The sequence below is a fragment of the Cornus florida genome, unplaced genomic scaffold (genome assembly GCF_030987335.1).
Source record: "Cornus florida cultivar Cherokee Brave unplaced genomic scaffold, ASM3098733v1 CherokeeBrave_3.0.0_Hap2_Chr10, whole genome shotgun sequence".
Lineage (NCBI taxonomy): Eukaryota > Viridiplantae > Streptophyta > Magnoliopsida > Cornales > Cornaceae > Cornus > Cornus florida.
Window position 1 is genome coordinate 55,962,605 of NW_026775580.1, and position 19,253 is coordinate 55,981,857.

Consider the following 19,253-nt stretch of genomic DNA (forward strand, 5'->3'; position numbering starts at 1 on the left):
GTCGAACCAATTCAATGATAACTTCCATTCGTGAATTTGCACAAGAAGAAGGAGAACCCCTTCATGAAGCATGGGAACGTTTGAATGACTTGCTGCGGAAGTGTCCACATCATGACATTCCTAAGTGGCAATTAGTTCAATGTTTCTTTTCAAGTTTATCCGATGCTAATAAGGGCATTGTTGATGCTTCCTGCGGCAGAAGCTACATAGAAAAAAATGAAGATGAAATTTGGCATCTCTTTGAAAAAATGAGTGAAAACTCAATGCATAGATCTTCATCTTCTAGGGGTGGTCGCCTAGCAAATATGGGAGGAAAGAAAGCTCTATGTCAAATAGACACTTCCATGGAAATTGCCGCCGAGGTCAAAAATCTTACTTAAAGGTTTGATACATTCCTTTTGAATCAAGGACAGGCAATTCAATCTTATCCTCATCATTCCAATGAAATGTGCATGACTTGTTCTAGTTATACTCACCATACTTCAAATTGTACTCTTGGACAAATCATACCAAGTGAGTCTCAAGAACAAGCAAATGCAGCTTTCATTCATCAAGAGAACAACCCTTATTCTAATACTTACAATCCGGGGTGAAAAAATCATCCAAACTTTGCATGGAAAAATCATGGAGATGGTGCAAACCCACCTCAAACTCAAGGTTACCAAGCAAAGTATGTTCCCCCACATCTCCAAAATCAAAATCAGAATTCTAAAGGTTACCGTCCTTCATTCTATCCTCGGAATGTGAATCAATACTCTCATCCTCAAGCATCAAATTCTCAAATCCTACTCTCATCCTCAAGCATCAAATTCTCAATCTTACTCTAATCCAAATCAAACGCCTCCTAAGAGTCCCGCTTTTGAAAACAATGTCTCGGAAGCCTTAGGTGATCTTCGAAAAGATAATCAATTGTTTCATTCTCACTTTCAGTCAATTGCAAAACTTGAAGCTCAAATTGGGCAATTAGCTAATTCTTTAAATGTGAGAGAGAAAGGTAAGTTGCCTAGTCAAACTGAAACCAATGCTAAGGGGCAATTTATGGTGCAAGCAAGTCCTTCATCGGGATTTTCTGGAAATGAGCAAGTTCAAGCAATTACTACCTTGAGGAGTGGTAGGAAAGTAGACAAGAAGGTAGAGGTACCTAGTGAGAATAGTGAACTGAAGCAACCAAGTGGTAGCATCCGTCCCATTCAAAATCCTATTCCTACTTCCTTGGATGCTAGTGGTTCCAAAAAGGACATTCCATCATCATTATCTCCCCAATTAGAGAAGCCTTATGAACCAAAAGCTCCATTTCCTTAAGCTTTGAGAGAGACTTCATCATTTGGGAGACAAGAAGGAAAAATTCATGACATGATGGAAGTGTTCAAACAAGTGAAAATTAATCTTCCTCTTCTAGATGCAATTAGGCAAATTCCACCATATGCAAAGTTCTTGAAGGACTTGTGCACTCAAAAGAGGAAAAGCAAAGGAAAGAATCTTAAGAAAGTGCTTTTAACGGAACAAGTGAGTTCCATCATTCTTTCTGACACTCCTCCTAAGTTCAAGGATCCGGGTGCTCCGAACATTTCTTGTGTTATTGGAAACCAAGAGGTTCGTAGAGCTTTCCTTGATTTAGGTGCAAGTATTAATCTCATTCCATACTCTGTCTACTTGCAATTAGGATTAGGGGACTTGAAGCCAACATCGGTAGTCATCCAACTAGCCGATAGATCAATTAAAAAACCGAGGGGAATTGTTAAGGACATCTTAATTAAGGTTCATAAATTTTATTTCCCGATTGATTTTGTGGTACTTGATACTGAGCTAGTCCCTAATCTTACCAATCACATTCCAGTCATCCTAGGAAGACCATTTCTTACCACTGCCAATGCCACCATTAATTGTAGATCCGGCATTATGGACATCTCTTTTGGCAACATGATGGTTAAGCTTAATGTTTTCAATGCGAGTCAACATCCCAGAAATGAAGACGAGTGCTTCCTAGTGGATATTTTGGATGAAACCATAGATGAGAATCTTTCCTCTATTCTCTCTAAGGACCCTCTTGAGGCATGACTTTGTGAAATGTTTGAAAGTTGTGGTTTTGACACAGAAGGATCCATAAGTGAGGTGAATGCTTTGATGGACTCTGTGGCCACTTTGGATTTCCCACCTTGGAAAAGCAAGAAAGAACCTCTTCATTCACTCTCTAGTACTCCACCAGTTCCTTCTCTCATTTCTCCTCCTATTCTTGAGCTTAAGCCTCTTCCATCCAATCTCAAATACGCCTTCTTAGGCCCAAAAGAAACTCTTCCGGTCATCATTGCTTCAAATCTTGAAAATGACCAAGAGAATGATCTTTTGGAAGTGCTTAAAGCTAACAAAAAAGCCATTGGATGGAGTGTGGCTGACCTAAAAGGCATTGACCCTTCTATTTGTATGCATCGCATACACATGGAAGAGGGTGAAAGGCCATTTAGGGATGCTCAAAGGAGATTGAACCCGAATATGAAAGTAGTTGTCAAGAAGGAGGTTGTGAAACTTCTAGATGCGGGAATCATTTATCCTATCTCTGATTCCAAGTAGGTTAATCCAACTCAAGTGGTTCCCAAAAAGTCAGGAATCACAGTTGTTGAAAATGTTAAGGATGATCTCATATCGAAACGCACCGCCACTTCATGGCGTGTTTGCATAGATTACCGAAAGCTAAATTCTGCCACTAGGAAAGACCATTTTCCATTGCCTTTCATTGACCAAATCTTGGAAAGATTGGCGGAGCAACAATATTATTGCTTCCTAGATGGTTACTCGGGGTATAATCAAGTGGCTTTAGATCCATTGGACCAAGAAAATACCACCTTCACATGTCCCTTCAGTACATTTGCTTATCGACGAATGTCTTTTGGATTATGCAATGCTCCTGCCACTTTCCAAAGGTGTATGATGTCAATTTTTTCGGACATGGTGGAGAAACATTTAGAAGTCTTCATGGATGACTTTTCAGTTTTTGGGTCCTCATGTGATTCGTGTCTCCAAAATCTCAAAAAAGTGCTTCAAAGATGTCGTGAAAATAATCTTGTGTTAAGTTGGGAAAAGAGCCATTTTATGGTTCAAGAAGGAATCATGCTTGGACATGTCATTTCTAAAAGAGGAATAGAAGTAGATAGAGCGAAAGTTGAGCTGATTTTCGAATTGTCTCCACCTACTACAGTGAGAGAAATCCGTTCCTTTCTGGGACATGCCGGTTTTTATCGCCGGTTCATCAAAGACTTTAGTAAAATTGTTAGACCCTTGTGCAACCTTCTTGCCAAGGAGACTCCATTTGTCTTTGATGAAGCATGCCTAAATGCTTTTCATCAACTTCGCACTCTTCTATCATCCGCTCCCATCATGCAACTTCCAAATTGGTCCTTACCATTTGAGATTATGTGTGATGCTTCCGACTTCGCAATGGGTGCTATTTTGGGGCAAAGGGTAGGTAAGCCACCATGTGCTATATATTATGCGAGTAAGACTTTCTCGGGTGCCCAATTGAACTATTCTACCACCGAGAAAGAATTACTTGCCGTAGTATATGCCCTTGATAAATTTTGGTCATATCTCTTAGGATCCAAGGTCATTGTGTTTTCCGTTCCAAAGGTGTATGATGTCAATTTTTTCGGACATGGTGGAGAAACATTTAGAAGTCTTCATGGACGACTTTCAGTTTTTGGGTCCTCATTTGATTCGTGTCTCCAAAATCTCAAAAAAGTGCTTCAAAGATGTCGTGAGACTAATCTTGTGTTAAGTTGGGAAAAGAGCCATTTTATGGTTCAAGAAGGAATCATGCTTGGACATGTCATTTCTAAAAGAGGAATAGAAGTAGATAGAGCGAAAGTTGAGCTGATTTTCGAATTGTCTCCACCTACTACGGTGAGAGATATCCGTTCCTCTCTAGGACATGCCGGTTTTTATCGCCGGTTCATCAAAGACTTTAGTAAAATTGTTAGACCCTTTTGCAACCTTCTTGCCAAGGAGACTCCATTTGTCTTTGATGAAGCATGCCTAAATGTTTTTCATCAACTTCGCACTCTTCTATCATCCGCTCTCATCATGCAACCTCCAAATTGGTCCTTACCATTTGAGATTATGTGTGATGCTTCCGACTTCGCAATGGGTGTTGTTTTGGGGCAAAGGGTAGGTAAGCTACCATGTGCTATATACTATGCGAGTAAGACTTTCTCGGGTGCCCAATTGAACTATTTTACCACCGAGAAAGAATTACTTGCCGTAGTATATGCCCTTGATAAATTTCGGTCATATCTCTTAGGATCCAAGGTCATTGTGTTTTCCGATCATGCCGCTTTTAGGCATGTTTTAATGAAAAAGGAAATTCAAGAATTTGACTTTGAAATCAAGGACAAAAAGGGCTCCAACAATGTCGTTGCCGATCATCTGTCTAGATTAATGGTTGAATCTTCTCCAAATCTTGAAATTCATGAATCATTTCCGGATGAACAACTCTTTCAAATCTCAAATGGGACGTTGCCTTAGTTCGCCGACATTGTTAACTATCTTGCAACCAGCAAACTTCCCATTAATTGGTCAAAACAAGAAAAAGGACCGATTCTTTGCTAACATCCGGAAATACTATTGGGAATATCCCATTCTGTTTCGTTATTGCCCAGATCAAATCATAAGGAGATGTGTGCCGGAAAGTGAAGTTCCGAGCGTCCTTATATTTTGTCACACACTTGCTTGTGGGTGGCATTTTAGTAGAAAAAAGACCGCTTTGAAGGTTCTTCAAAGTGGGCTCTTCTGGCTGGCCCACTATCCACCAAGATGCCTATAACTTTTGCATGGTGTGTGTTCGGTGCCAAAAGTTGCGATCAATGTCAAAGAGAGACATGATGCTCTTAACTTCAGTCTTCGTAGTTGAAATCTTCGATGTATGGGGCATAGATTTTATGAGACCATTCCCAATGTCTAATGGCTTTCAATACATCCTCGTTGCTGTTGACTATGTTTCAAAGTGGGTTGAGGCTTGTGCTACCAAAACGAATGACCACTCCATGGTAATTGCATTCGTCAAATCAAATATCTTTGCTCGTTTTGGTATGCCAAGGGCTATGATAAGTGATGGAGGAAAACATTTCTGTAATCAATTCTTGAGACAACTATTTTTGAAATACTCTGTCACACATAAAGTGGCCACTCCCTACCATACCCAAACAAGTGGGCAAGTCGAGGTATCAAATAGGGAAATCAAGCATATTCTTGAGAAAACTGTTAATCCGACCCGAAAAGATTGATCAAGGAAATTGAATGATGCTTTGTAGGCTTATCGGATAGCTTACAAGACTCCAATAGGCATGTCTCCATATAGACTTGTTTATGGGAAGCCTTGTCACCTTCCGGTTGAGCTAGAACACAAAGCACTTTGGGCAATTAAAAGGCTCAACTTTGATATTGATAAGGCTGGAAAGGACCGTTTGCTCCAACTCAATGAGCTAAAGGAATTGAGAAATGATGCCTATGATAGTTCAAAGATCTACAAGGCAAGGACAAAAGCATTTCATGATAAACATATTGTGAAAAAGTCCTTTGAGGCCGGTCAAAAGGCTTGGTTATTCAACTCTAGGCTCAAATTCTTTCCTGGGAAGCTTAGAACCAAATGGGAAGGCCCTTATCTAATCATCTCTGTCTCACCTCATGGGGCGGTTGAACTTCAAAATCTGAAAGATGAAGGGACCTTCAAGGTTAATGGTCAAAGGCTTAAACCATACATTGATGGACAAGCTCGTCAAAGAAATATGGAATCCGCTCTCTTGGTAGATCCCATTTACTTTGAAGATTGAGAGCATTTCACGTCTTTCTAGCGACGTTAAACACTAGTTGTATCGAGTTCCTCCTTCGTTGCATGTTAATTTACATTTGTTATTATTATTATTATTATTATTCCTTTTGTACATTTATGCTTTCAAAAAATAAAATAAAATAAAATAAAACAAAAATAAAAATAAAAATTTCAAAGTAGCATTCCGTCTTGTTAGAGACGTTAAACTTAGCTATTTAATTTTTCATTTTGTAGGTTGTAAATAAAATTTCCTTTTCCTTTGCATATTCAAAAAAAATAAAATAAATAAAAAATATTTTTCCATGTGCCCTTCTGCATAGTTCTGCATGTTTCAACTTTACAAAGGGTTTGATCTAATATCTCTTTATATCTTGTTATATATTGTTTTGGAATGTATGATTCTTATCCCATGTTGATATTTGATGTGAGTTGCTAGTGTGGCTATTCCAGTGAGTTTTTGCATCCAAGTTTGGGGGAGACATCTTTCCTAATAGATAATTACCGGACTTCATAAACTTTTGCTATCACGGTATACTCTTTCCATTTAATTCATTATTCTCATTGCACATAATACTTCTTGTATGCTCTAGGATGCCATTAAGGGGTAAATTTTTAATTTTTGATATCATGTTTGCTCTTGTGGTACACATCATCTTATTGGTTGAAAATGCTTTGAGAGGTGATTATAGAATTCTACACTTGCACTTGCGCACACTAGCATTCAATTTGTGGGGTACATGCTTAGTTGATTATTATCTTGGTTTATCCCAATTGAGCTAGTACGCTTTGAAAGCTTTCATTCTTAATAAAATGAACTTGCAAAGAAAAGAAATAAAAGCACTCACCAAAGGTGAGGAACAAAAAAAAAAAATTAAAAAAAAAACTGCATTATATCAACAAGTCAACTGATTAAAAAGGAAGACAAGGAAGGAATGTAAAATGTATGATTAGTTTGAGTTCGTAGCCTAACCATTCCGAGTCATTACGCCCTTAGGAGTGGCTTTACACTTAACGCCCTAAGACCATCTAGTTTGGGAGTCGTTGGCTCAATGCTTGTTACATGGGGTGATTAGAGGGCTTAAGGAACTTGGACATTGCACATGGTCATACATATTAAAAATAAATAAATAAATAAAATCAATTAAAAAAAAAAAAAAAAAAAGAAGAAGAAGAATGTTTGATTGAATAACAAAGTTCATTGAATGTCTTGAGAATTGATACTATATCTGTATGCCAGTTTGAGGGTAAGGCTATGCCATTACTTTGATTTGCTAGGATAGCAACGCATTTTGATGTCAGTTCACTCAAAAAGAATAATAGAATTGATTCAATTTGCATGATTAATTGTTTGATATGTGGAGGACCATTCTTACTTATATGACGTTAAAATGTTGAGAATAGCTTAGAAATGGCAGAAATTTGCATACTTGAAGTAGTCTACTTTTAACACTTGTTTGATATATGTCGTTGCTTCTCAAGTAAGAAAGAACTGTTGATGTTTATGGGTACCATTTCTGGAAACCCTCACGAGACTTCACTCGTCTACTAGGGGTAACCTAAGGGTTTAAAAGGCTTATTGCATATGCTAAATGCAACCGTGATCCCTACGAAAGTGGTGTTATCTTTATTTGCTTTATTAGTTCATAGTTGTATATGTGTTTGTTTCATTTTCGTACTGTAGTTCATTGCTAGGGACTAGCAATATCTAAGTTTGGGGGTGTGATAAGTGCTTAAATATTGCACATTTCAGCACCTAAGTTAAAGTATTTTAGTCTTTGCATTTATCTTAATTTCATGTTTTAGTCCTAATTTATGTTTATGTGTATTTCAGGCAATAAAGTTCAAACGGGTTTAAATCAGTCCATTACTGCATTTTTGGAGTAAAGCCAGAGCATCGGGATAAATTCTAGAAGAAAGCAAGGATGCAGCAAATGCCGCGTCCGGACGCCATTCCTCGCGTCCGGACGCAAGTCTTCCATATGCCGCGTCCAAACGCCATTCCTCGTGTCCGGACGCGAGTCTTCAGCATCCTGCGTCCGGACGCCAAGCTTCTAACAGGAGACCAAGTTACTGGATTGCCTTATTTTAAGGGCTACGAGATTTTAGTTTTTGGGCTTAATTCTGTAACCCATAGGCTCCAATAGGATTTGTTACTTAAAGGAAACAAGCCATTATTTTTAGGGTTAGTTTTTCATTATTTTAATAATTAGTTTCTTATTATTTATTATCAAGTATTATTCTATAATCGATATTACGCTCTCTCTAGAAAACATGCGAAAGGGGAGAAACAGAAGAACGGGCTAGGGTTTGGAAGAAAAAGGTCAGAGATGATGAAGCAGATGATAGAGATTGTTCCGTCTTCGAATCCATCAATCATGAATGGTTGATTCTTTTACTTAGGGTTGGATAAACCCTAAGCATGTAACCTAATTTCTCTCTCTTTTTACTTTTTGGGGATTTAATTGTATAATTGATGTATAGTCATGAATAATATAATTTAATTCTTTCATTTGATTATCTATGTCAATATCATATTGTCTTATGTGTGTTTGATTGGTAATCAAGTTCTACAATTGAATTCTTTGTTAATTGATTCTTGTGATGGCTATACATGGTGTTAATTAGATGTAATTGTGTTTTGATTTGATGGAATTTGCTTCTACTAGATGGATTATACTACACAGTTAATTTAATTGGGTTAAATTCTTGTTAAATTTAGTTAATTTCAGGCTTAATTAGTTTAATTGCACTTGCATTCCTAGGTAAGTAGACAACCCATGCCTGTGTTTGAAATCCATGCTTATTGTCACAATTGCATTATCTTCTATATTAATGTGTGTTGAAATTGCAACTTGAATTAATAAATCATACTTTGAATTGGTGAATTGCACTACACTTAGTTTAATTATCGTTAAGTAGTTGATTTATGCTTGAAATTAATGGTTTACACTTTTCATTGCAGTTGTTAGCCACATTTAGATTACACATTATTATTTCCCCAATTAGTTGAAAGTTAGTGAGTTATAGGAATGTGTTTAGTGGTAAAGCCTACACCCTAAGTCTCTTTCCAATCTTTTAAACTCCATTATTTTATTGCAGTTACTTAAGTTAAATTAGTTTTAATTACAAAACAAAACCCTTTTCAGCAATCACATAAGCACTAAAGTAAAATTCAATTCTAAAAATCTATAATTGTTTAGATCTCTTGGGACGATCCATGCTCACTTCATACTCCATAATATAAGTGTTTAGTGGTTTTATAAATTATAAAATATGATGCCCACTTGACATTATTTCTAAACCTAAAGTGTTGTGCATTATTTTATGCACACGCTTGGTTGCATCATACAACTTTTTTGAAAACAATTTCATGCTAACTGTTGAAGGATTTATATATTTGAGTTACACCATCAGGGTTCTTTGGCAGCTCTCGTGGTTTGAGGCAAGGGGATCCTCTCTCCTCTTTCCTATTCATTATTGTTATAGAGGCTCTTAGTAGGTTGATGAGAAGGGCTGTGGACTTGGGGTTCATACAGGGCTTCAAGATTGGTCCAGATGCAACTCATCAGTTGGAGATCTCTCATTTGCTCTTCGCGGACGCCACTCTGGTTTTTTGTGAGGCAGAGGTGTCCCAATTGAGATATTTGCGATGTGTCCTTGTTTGCTTCGAGGCAGTCTCTGGGCTGAAAGTTAACGTGGGAAAGAGTGTGCTTGTCCCTGTGGAGGACATTCAAGAGGTGGAGTCTCTCGCAACAGTTTTAGGGTGTGGGACGAATTCCTTCCCTATTTCTTATTTAGGCTTGCCTTTGGGTGTCTCGTCAAGGAGGGCAGGAAGCTGGGACCCAGTGATTAAGCGTTTCGAGAGAAGGTTGGCTGGGTGGAAGAAGCAATACCTTTTGAAGGGGGGAAATGTGGTGAAGAGCACTTTATCTAGCCTTCTAACTTATTTCCTTTCGCTTTTCTAGATTCTCTCTTTTGTTGTTGGAAGACTTGAGATGCTTCAACGGAACTTTTTGTGGGGCGGTAGAAGGGAGGAGTTTAAGTATCATCTTGTTCGATGGGAGTAGGTCTACAGGCCCCCCACTCCTCTTCCCTTCAACAAGGCACTCCTAGGCAAGTGGTTATGGAGATTCGGCAATGAACGGCATAGGTTATGGAGGAAGGTAGTTTCCTCCTCTTCCCTTCAACAAGGCACTCCTAGGCAAGTGGTTATGGAGATTCGGCAATGAACGGCATAGGTTATGGAGGAAGGTAGTTTCTTGTCGGTTTTTGGGTTTGGACGGGGGGGGGGGGGGTTAGCTAGGCAGTCAGGCCTGCTATCGGTATGGGGGTATGGAAATTCATTGGGAGGGGAGGAAATGAGTTCTCTAAGCATATTAGATTTAGAGTCAGGGAAGGAAGGGATATCCGGTTTTGGGAGGATGCTTGGTGCGAGGATCGTCCTTTGTCTTGTTTGTACCCAAGGTTGTTCGGGATTGCTGTTGATGGACATGCTTTGGTTGTTGACTGCTATCGCCTTGATAGTGGTAGGCTGTCTTGAGATATGCAGCAGCGATCCTTTCAGGATTGGGAGTTGGATGACGTCATTGGTTTGCTGGATCTTCTGTATAGACAGAAGGTGGATGGCACTGGTTCGGACTCCTTGACTTGGGTGCTTTCCCCACAGGGGACGTTTCATGCCCGGTCCTTCTTTTCCCGGCTTTCAGGGTTTCACGGCTCCACCTTCCCGTGGAAAACGGTTTGGCACTCAAAGGCTCCTCTTAGGGTGGCCTTTTTTGTGTGGACTGCTACTTAGGGCAAGATCTTGACTCTAGACAACTTGAGGAAGAGGAGACAAGTCATCGTTAACAGGTGTTGTCTGTGCATGAATGATAGAGAGTCTATGGATCATCTTCTCTTGCATTGTCCCGCGGCTCACGACTGTTGGAGCCTCATTTTGAGTCTTTTTGGCGTTCAGTGGGTTATGCCCCAGACTTCAAGGGATTTGATTGATGGTTGGAGGGGCCAAAGGGTGGGAGCGCGTGTTCGTGATTTCTGGAGGGTGACCCTCTTTTGTATTTGGTGGAGTCTCTAGAAAGAAAGCAATCAAAGATCTTTTGATGGGGAGGGGATCTCCATCAGGGCGTTGAAGTTCGCCATTCTTTGCTCTCTCTTTAGTTGGGGAATGGGGAGAGATTGTATTTATTTAGATGAGATTATATGGACTTTTTGGGGTCGTTGGTTACATAGGTCTTCTTTTTCCTTTATTTCGATTTTTGTACAGCTCTTGGAATGCATTCCCCTTTTAAACGCTTTCTAATACATTTTTACTTATCAAACAAAAGTTTTTAGAGTAGATGGTAGTGAACATGGTATCAAAACCAAAGGTCTCGAGTTCAAACCTCACCGTCACCCTAATTAAAAAAAATTGAAAAACACGTGTTGGACCAAAAGAAGGACACACGTGAGGGGGCATGTTAAAGGATTTATATATTTAAGTTACACCCTCTCTAATAGCATAAGCTTTTAGTGTTGATGGTAGTTAACACTAACCAAATGCATGCTAGAAAATAAAATATATATAAAATTCATGCACTTCACTTTTCTTTTCATTATCCATTTCCTTTCTTTTTTGGTTATTTCCATCTAACCAAATGAAGCCTTAGTGATTTCTAACACCACATTCTGTCTTTGGTGAGTCAGCGTTAATTTGTACCCTAGCCATTACGTTTTAGTCTTTTCCTGATTACATGAAATACATTCTCTTTCTTAATCAATCACAAGAACTCCACTAATCAATTCTCGATCTAACCTACTTATGTCAGGAAGAAATGATCCAACCAACCCAGTAATATTGATAGCATTTTACCATCTCATATCTATGATATTGATCATTACCTATCAAGACCCAAAACTGAGTAGTGATGTGATAATGCATAGATTGCAGTGCCCTGAGGAGTTTCCCTGAAATTAGTCCTCCGATCTCTGTATGATGTATCAGCCTTCCAATACCAATCATCCCGCTGGAAATGCTGATTATATGTACCTTGACCATTTTCCCCCCAGCTCTCATAATTCCTTTTGTATTTATTTTTCTCTCTGTTGAACACACTTTGCATGCGCCTAATACGCTCCTAAAAAAAGGAAGAGCAGAAAATCAAATCAATAAATACAAAGCAGTGCAAAAGTCACAGCGGGCATAACACGGCATAACTGTACAAGAGAAGAAAAGTCAAAACAATTTATGCCTTTATGGTCATTAAAGTAGACAGGATAAAAGTAGTTTCCATTTTAGATTGGATCCTTTGATTCCATATAAATAGGAGCAGAAACTGCTTAATTTCCATCAAAATTTTGATTTGATTTTTGTAAAACTAGAACTAGTAGACAAACTATTGAGAGAGGCAGACCTGCAAAAAAATCTTCTCCAAATAAAAATGTGGTTAAATATTAAACTCTTACCAATAATACTTTATTTATTTTTCCTTCCGTGGCTTGTTTAGAACTTTTCATTGTCAATTAGAATAACCATTGTTATAGCACTCATAGTTTCAGTATGATCTTAAACTCTCAACAGTATCATCTTCCTATTTATCTTGTGTTTCAATTTCAACTAAATTCTGATATGGTTTTAAGAAAGACCCTTTTTTCATTGTTTCTTTCTCACTATCATTTACTTAGAATTAAAATATTCCCTACAAATTCAGATATTTGTACCACACCGAAAACTGGTGAACTCACACATATATTTGCCATACAAAAATGACAAGTTCTGTAAATTTTTCATTAAAAACTGTCATAATTTTGATCAGTAACTATAACTAGAAAACTATTAGACTCGTAACTCGTGTATCTCCAGTTCTGACTGGATGCAATCAGACATAGGCTTCCTCACTTAGCTTAACCCAAAGTAGCCTGGTTCTATTTCAATATACCCAGACACATCTTTATCCTGTGGCTAGCTATAAAAGAGAAATTAACTACTAAAAGATAACCTCCTCCCTTGGGCCTTGACTACAGACTCAATTGTGTTCCATGCAGCAACAACCTGGAAACTGGTGACCGTTTTACCTTTTCAATGCCCTTTTTCATAGACAATCTGGGACTCCTTACATATGACACAAAATCTGGGACTCAATTGTGTCATATTCATTACATATGACAGAAGAGGGGGGAAATTATAAAGTCCATGTGAGATCAACCAAGTGGTGATCAAATAAATATGTTTTGACATTAAAAAATAATAATAATAAAATAAAATAAAATAAATTCATGCTCTCGTTCACCAGCAACGGAGGAGCTGGAACTGGCACCTCAGAAATATGCAGTACCTTAATCTTCATATCTCGTCAAACTAGCAAGGCAGAGGAGACCAATACAATTGATCCTATGTAAATTTTCCAGCATTATCTACACAGCTTATTTGTACCATGTCATCATCGAAAGAGTTCTTGTAGTGGACCTCAAAGGCTTGGCATAGCAGCCTATTGCTTTGTCCTTCGTTTGTTCAGTTTTCTTCGTTGATATCGAAGTTTTTCTTTATTATTTTTTACAGAGGGCATGGCCACTTCTAGTTTCTAGATCTTTTCTTTTTGTGTATATATATTTATTACAAACTCTACCCGCTTAACGTGGGTAGAGTTAGTAAAGAAGGATATGATAACATGTAATTTGACTGAGACTATGGCCTTAAGTTGAGCATAATGGAAAAATTGGATTCATGTAATTGACCCCAAGTAGTTGGGAAAAGGCTTTGTTTGATTTTATTGTTGAAGTGAATGAGCTACTGTTATTCTTCACAATTCTAACAAAATTTCGTCATCTCAACCTGTTAATATGATAAACAGCAAAGAAAAGAAAAAGGTAATCCAGCTTTCCTAGAATGATATGCATGGGCAGCTAAGGAAAAAATTAAATAATTTTACTCACCATTATAAATTTGACATAGTTATGTGATCACATTCAGTTAAAATATAAACGGAAAGGTATAAAAACTTAGTAGAGAAGAATCTCACCACTCTCTCCATTTCTTCTTCATACTCCTCCTGCATTCGACGGTTATATCTCTTCCATGCTTCCTCCTGGAAACCTGTCCGGAAAGAACTGCCCGTTGCACCTTTCCATGATGATTGTGACCTGGTCAACTTTCATTGCGCAATTACAAGCATATTCAGTTTGGCTATCCGATTGAACAAATTCATCTTTTCCAGAGACAATAATAATTGTTGAAAATACTTTTAAAATCTTTACCAGTTTGTGCAAAATAATTTCCTCAAGAAGAAAGGTACTCAACTACATAATTTTGCCATAAAAAAATTTTCAGGAGAAAATATGAATCAAAATATAATAGAATTCATCAAACCAATTTGCACAATCATTTAACAATTATCAAGCAAAATCCTGCTTGTGGTACAATATTTTATCCTATGTCATATTTTCAAATTGCACGCTCAGAGAAAAACAATTAGCCAAAAGAGAAAAAAAGAACATAGTACAAATGGATAATGCATGATCTATACTGACAAAAGAGCTACATCAAAATTTATAGGGAAAAAATTTAGAAAACCAACTCCTGCTGGAAGGAATTGAAATCTCACCAACTTCTTTATAAAAACTAGGGCTGTAAACGAGCTGAGCCGAGCCAAGCTTTGAGGTGTTTGGGCTTGGCTCAGCAACTGTAGAGGGGAGCTCGAGCTCGGCTCGAGCATGACTGAGCTTTCACCAGCTAAGATCGAGCTCAGCTCGAAAGTTCTTGAATGAGGCTCAGTGAAGCTCGTATTCTCTGTCCTTTGTGTTTTTGTGTGTGTGTCTGTACTTTGTGTTTTTGTATGTGCCCGTGTGTATAGGTATATAATATACATGCTTATCTGAAATACAGATCTTTTCACCAAACTTCATATTTCAAAATCGGTGCAAATATGAGAAATTAAAAAAATAAGAAAAGAGGAGAAAGAAAGAGAGCGACTGTGGCAATCGTCATGAATCAATAAGAAATCCTTTGGCTGCGATCGTGATGAATCTGGCAAACATGGAATCGTCGATTTCTTTGGATTTCTGTGGCAACTAAGATTTGTTTGAGCAATAGTCGATTTCTTGGAATTCTGCAGAAGAGGGGTTTGTGCGAGGACAAGAGTGCTCTTGCGGCTAGGGTTCTGTGAGAGATAACAAAAGGCAATAAGAAAAATGACGTTTGCAGCTGATAATGGTAGGCTTGAACTTGGACTTGGACTTGGACTTGGACTGGGCTCTTGATTAGATAAATAAATAAGATAAGCTGGGTTGGATTAGACAGGTGCTTGGATTCTTTTATGGGTTAAATGAAAATAATTGGTTCACTAACTTATATATATATATATATATATATATACACACACACACACACACACACACTCCGTATTAAACAAGGTTTAAACGAGCTTAGTTTACGAATATGTTCACGAACAACCGAGCCGAGCTCATGGTTGTTTGAGATTGGTTCGTTTACGAATCGAGCTTGAAAGAACTGTTTGAGCTTGATTCATTTACTAAATAAACGAACATGGACCGAGCTCTTAACAAGCCGAGCTCGAGCTATTTGTCGAACGTTTGGTTCATTTACAGCCCTAATAAAAACTGTGACAAATTCATTCAAGTATAAATAAATAATGGTTGAACCGGCCTTCTAAATTAGAAAAACTAGAAAAGATAATTGAGGCTGGGGTTAGTCCACCAATATCAATTAGTTCAACAGGAGAAGCTCTAACTTTTGCTGGTCTGATGTCAGCAAGGCAAACCAAACAGATGTACCATTTACAAGGATAATGCATAAAAGTTGTTTCCTCCATAACCCGCTGACTGCCGAGGCATCAAACAGGGTACACATAGAATATTGATATTTAGAATTGATGTCTTATTCACCCCTCCATATGTTTCTATCAATAATTCTTCAATGGCCAAGGAGTACTAAGATATACTCTTTTTTTTTTCTTTTTTTTTTTCTTGAATTACTAAGATATAATCTTTAGAATCCCTTGCCACTGCACTCTGGACAAAGGTCGTCCACACTGTTGATTTCTACTCGGAGAAATTAAGTCTTACTAGACATAGCAATTTATTACTAAACCTAAGAAAAAAATTCCTTCCTTTCTAGAACTTACATACTAGATGTCTCGAATTTTAACCAGAAATAAAACCAACTGAGCACCTGAAGAATAGTGTAAGCTATTGTTGCCATCTGACCATACAGAGACAGATTTCCAACATATTGTGGGCATCTACAGATGGCAGCAAAAATATTGACCAAAAAACCTTAAGAGTTTCAACAAATGAGTCTGTCTTCATGTATGCAGACATGAAGACTTTTACTTAAATTTTTTACTTCTTTGGCTTTTTTACATGCTAGCACAAAAAGAGGAGTTGTGCAGCTTGTACACATTAACATAAACTAAATGAAGGTACACTAAAATTTTCATGTAAAATGGAAGATAGCAAAAAATAAATAAAAATTATCACTACCTGCACATAGAACCAATCGACTGTCCTCCGCAATCGTCCAACCTGCCAGATTGCTCCAACCGTCATATAAAGTATCAACTAGAATCATCCCCTCAAATATCAATAGCAAAATAATGATGTATTTGTCCCCAAAAAACCTTACACACACACTATAAAAAACCAGAAATCCTAGAACCACAAAGGCGCGTCCTTGTCCAAAAACCAAACCTTGCTGGGAAATATATAAGAAGCAATTAAAGGAAGCATGCTAATTTTCCATTCCCCTTGGATTTAGGTGACACGAACAATTTGGTTTGTTAGTTGGCTTTAAAAGAGTAAAGACAGAAATTGGTCTAATATCCAAGCTGAGGGTGACTCCAAAACTTGTGGTAAAATGGGCCAAGGGCAGATCTTCTGGCACTCGGAGATATTCTCATCTTTCGCATGATATTAGGAATTATTAGTTGAAAGTTATTTTGTTCCTTCGAGTTATATATCCAATACTTGAAATAAGAACTTCTCAACCAAGCATTTCGGAGTTTAAGAAGCATTATCAGCTGCAATATCTTGTCTGATTGCTCTTTATGTCTTGTACATGAAGAACACCACATCCCACTCCATTAGTTTTTCTTTTCTATCTAATTGTTGTTTGAAAAACACTTTGTTTCTTAAAAAAAGGGCCGTAAAAACAACTAAAAAGGAGTTAGCAACTTTGGCCAAGTCCTCTGACAGGGAACTCTCTCTCTCTCCCCCTCCCTTTAGGAATAGGAATTCAACAAATTGTCAAATCCTCTTAAGTGATTTACAAGATCTCCTCTTTCCCACAACAAAACTGCAATGATGATCTCAAACACTTTTACTTACTCCCTCCGTCCCAAAATAAATGTCCCTTTTAGTTTTAGAGTATCTAACTTTTTAAGAAGACGAGGTTTAGTATTTTTTATTGTATTGGTAGTGAATGAATTACCAAATCTATCCATAGTGGGTCCACAAGGATGTGATGGTTTATTTTTTTACAAGTTCAATGCAAGGAGGTTAAATTGGTAATGTTACAAAAATAGAACTTTGACTTTTCAAATGGAACATTTATTTTGGGACAGCCAAAAATGGAAGGGTGGACAATTATTTTGGGACGGGGGGAGTAATAAATAACCAAACTGTATAAAAAATAATAATAAAAAAAATTAAAAATTAAAAATTAAAAATTAAAAAATAAAATATAAAAGGAAACTGGGATAGAAATGAAGCCACTATTAGTTATGAGGTGCACCAGCTCTTTCCTCCCAATTATGGACAAAACAGGCGAAAAGAAAGGGCTTTAATCAGCAAGTGTTTCAAACAAAAAGAAAACTTAACTAATAGTAAGGGAAATTATTCTGGTGAAAACCCCATCTGGGTGTATGTAAACCTTCCCTCTAAATAGGCAATCTTTCTCTGGATAGTATTCTCATATTCTCTTCGGTTGTCAGCAGCACTGTCATATTTGGCAGTTATACTGGACCTTGTAAATAGAACATACAGGGAGACAGCATATTTTTGGCACCAAGCAAAGGTCCGACTTAAGTTTTTGTATAGATTATTTACTGTAAAATTTATTATTGACAGAGAAGTCCTGGGCATGCATATATTGCAATTGTTAATAAAGAGTCAAGGATACCCAAATTAATGTTCAACATAAAAATGTACTGATTAGATAAGAAAATACATGAGTAAAAAGTAAAAGCATACTATAAGTTCATAGGACTGGCAACTAGAAGGATAAAAATGTCCCAATTAGATTGTGTAATGCATGGATATATGTAGTGATAAATAAAAAAAAAAAATTGAACAAAACCTTATATGGACTACTACTGGCAACCACACAAATATTCTTTTGACATTTTGAAATGCTAAAGGCCAGTAACTGCCAGTTCTACCTTTTTTTTTTTTTTTTGATAAGTTTGCCAGTTCTACTTTTAAATGAGAGGCCTCCATATATGTCCTCAGAGGTTGACCCTACACTCTTAATTGGCCTTTTCTACTGCTTCTAACACAGACAAAACAAACATGCTGGTGCCACCATTAATCCTAGATTCTAAGCCATTCTCTTATGAATTTTCTCTTATGTTTTCTCAACTGGATTTATGCCGCTATCTATTCAGTTTCCTCAAAAAGACCCTTCATCATAAATCCAATGATCATTTACCCATATCGTTTCGGTTTTCTTTTTTATAAGAATAAATTATTGGCAAATTCAGTGTCATTAAAGGCCCAAAGCGCACCAAGGCGCTAGAGGTCCTTTGGAGCCTAGGCGCGAAGCGCACGGTGAGGCGCACACCTGAGTGAGGTGAGGCACGCAATTGAAAATTTGAACTACCATAATAACATTCATATCTCATAAGTCATATCAATATTCTAAAAATTAATATCAAATATAAATAAGTAAATCCATCAACCAGAAAACAGAACACAAATTTGTTTTCTTGAAAGGCAAAGCAAAATGTGTTTTTTTGAATGGCAAAACAAAGCACAAAAATAAATAAATATGTTAAAAAAAAATAAAAGGCACAGAGAGAAGAGAACTAGACGAAGAGAGAGATGTAAACAAAGATAAGAAGAGAGGGGAGATCTAGAGGAGAAGAGAGAAAAAAGAAGAAAGAAAGAACTGACGTGGCTTCGTCGTTCATCTCTACAATTAGGGCTTCGTCTTCATCTCACAATCTCATTCTATCGCTGTTCGGTTAACACTTTGACTCTTGGGCTTTCTTATTTTTTTATTCTTTTGTACAAAAGTTCCTTCTATCGTATGCTTGGGCTTTCTTTTTTGTTTATTAAGTTGCCAAGAGTACCCTTTTTGGCTTAAGAAATAGAACAATCGTATTTTTTTAAACAAATATCAATGAGGCGCGCCTCACAAACAGGACGAGGCGCAACGCGCGCCTAGTAAACATCAGTGAGCCTGACAACAGGCGCTAAACCTTAGCCTCAAGCGTAGGCGCGAGCC

At 37.5% G+C, this 19,253-nt stretch overlaps 1 protein-coding gene and 1 non-coding gene across 3 annotated transcripts in view; both read right to left on the reverse strand.

Moving 5' to 3' along the window:
• LOC132278487 (uncharacterized) overlaps positions 1-19,253 on the reverse strand; it is a 35,379-nt gene that overhangs the window by 13,868 nt on the left and 2,258 nt on the right. The window contains exons 2-4 of one of the 2 annotated variants that reach the window (XM_059780279.1): positions 16,292-16,333; positions 13,813-13,941; positions 11,696-11,931 (exon numbers count right to left, since the gene is read on the reverse strand). In XM_059780279.1, coding sequence (XP_059636262.1) covers positions 11,696-11,931; positions 13,813-13,941; positions 16,292-16,333 — 407 coding nt within the window. The remainder of the gene's footprint in view (positions 1-11,695; positions 11,932-13,812; positions 13,942-16,291; positions 16,334-19,253) is intronic. The other variant, XM_059780280.1, reaches the window with a different exon arrangement.
• LOC132280350 (small nucleolar RNA R71) lies at positions 8-118 on the reverse strand. Its single transcript, XR_009471557.1, has one exon. It is a non-coding gene; the product is annotated as a small nucleolar RNA R71 (small nucleolar RNA).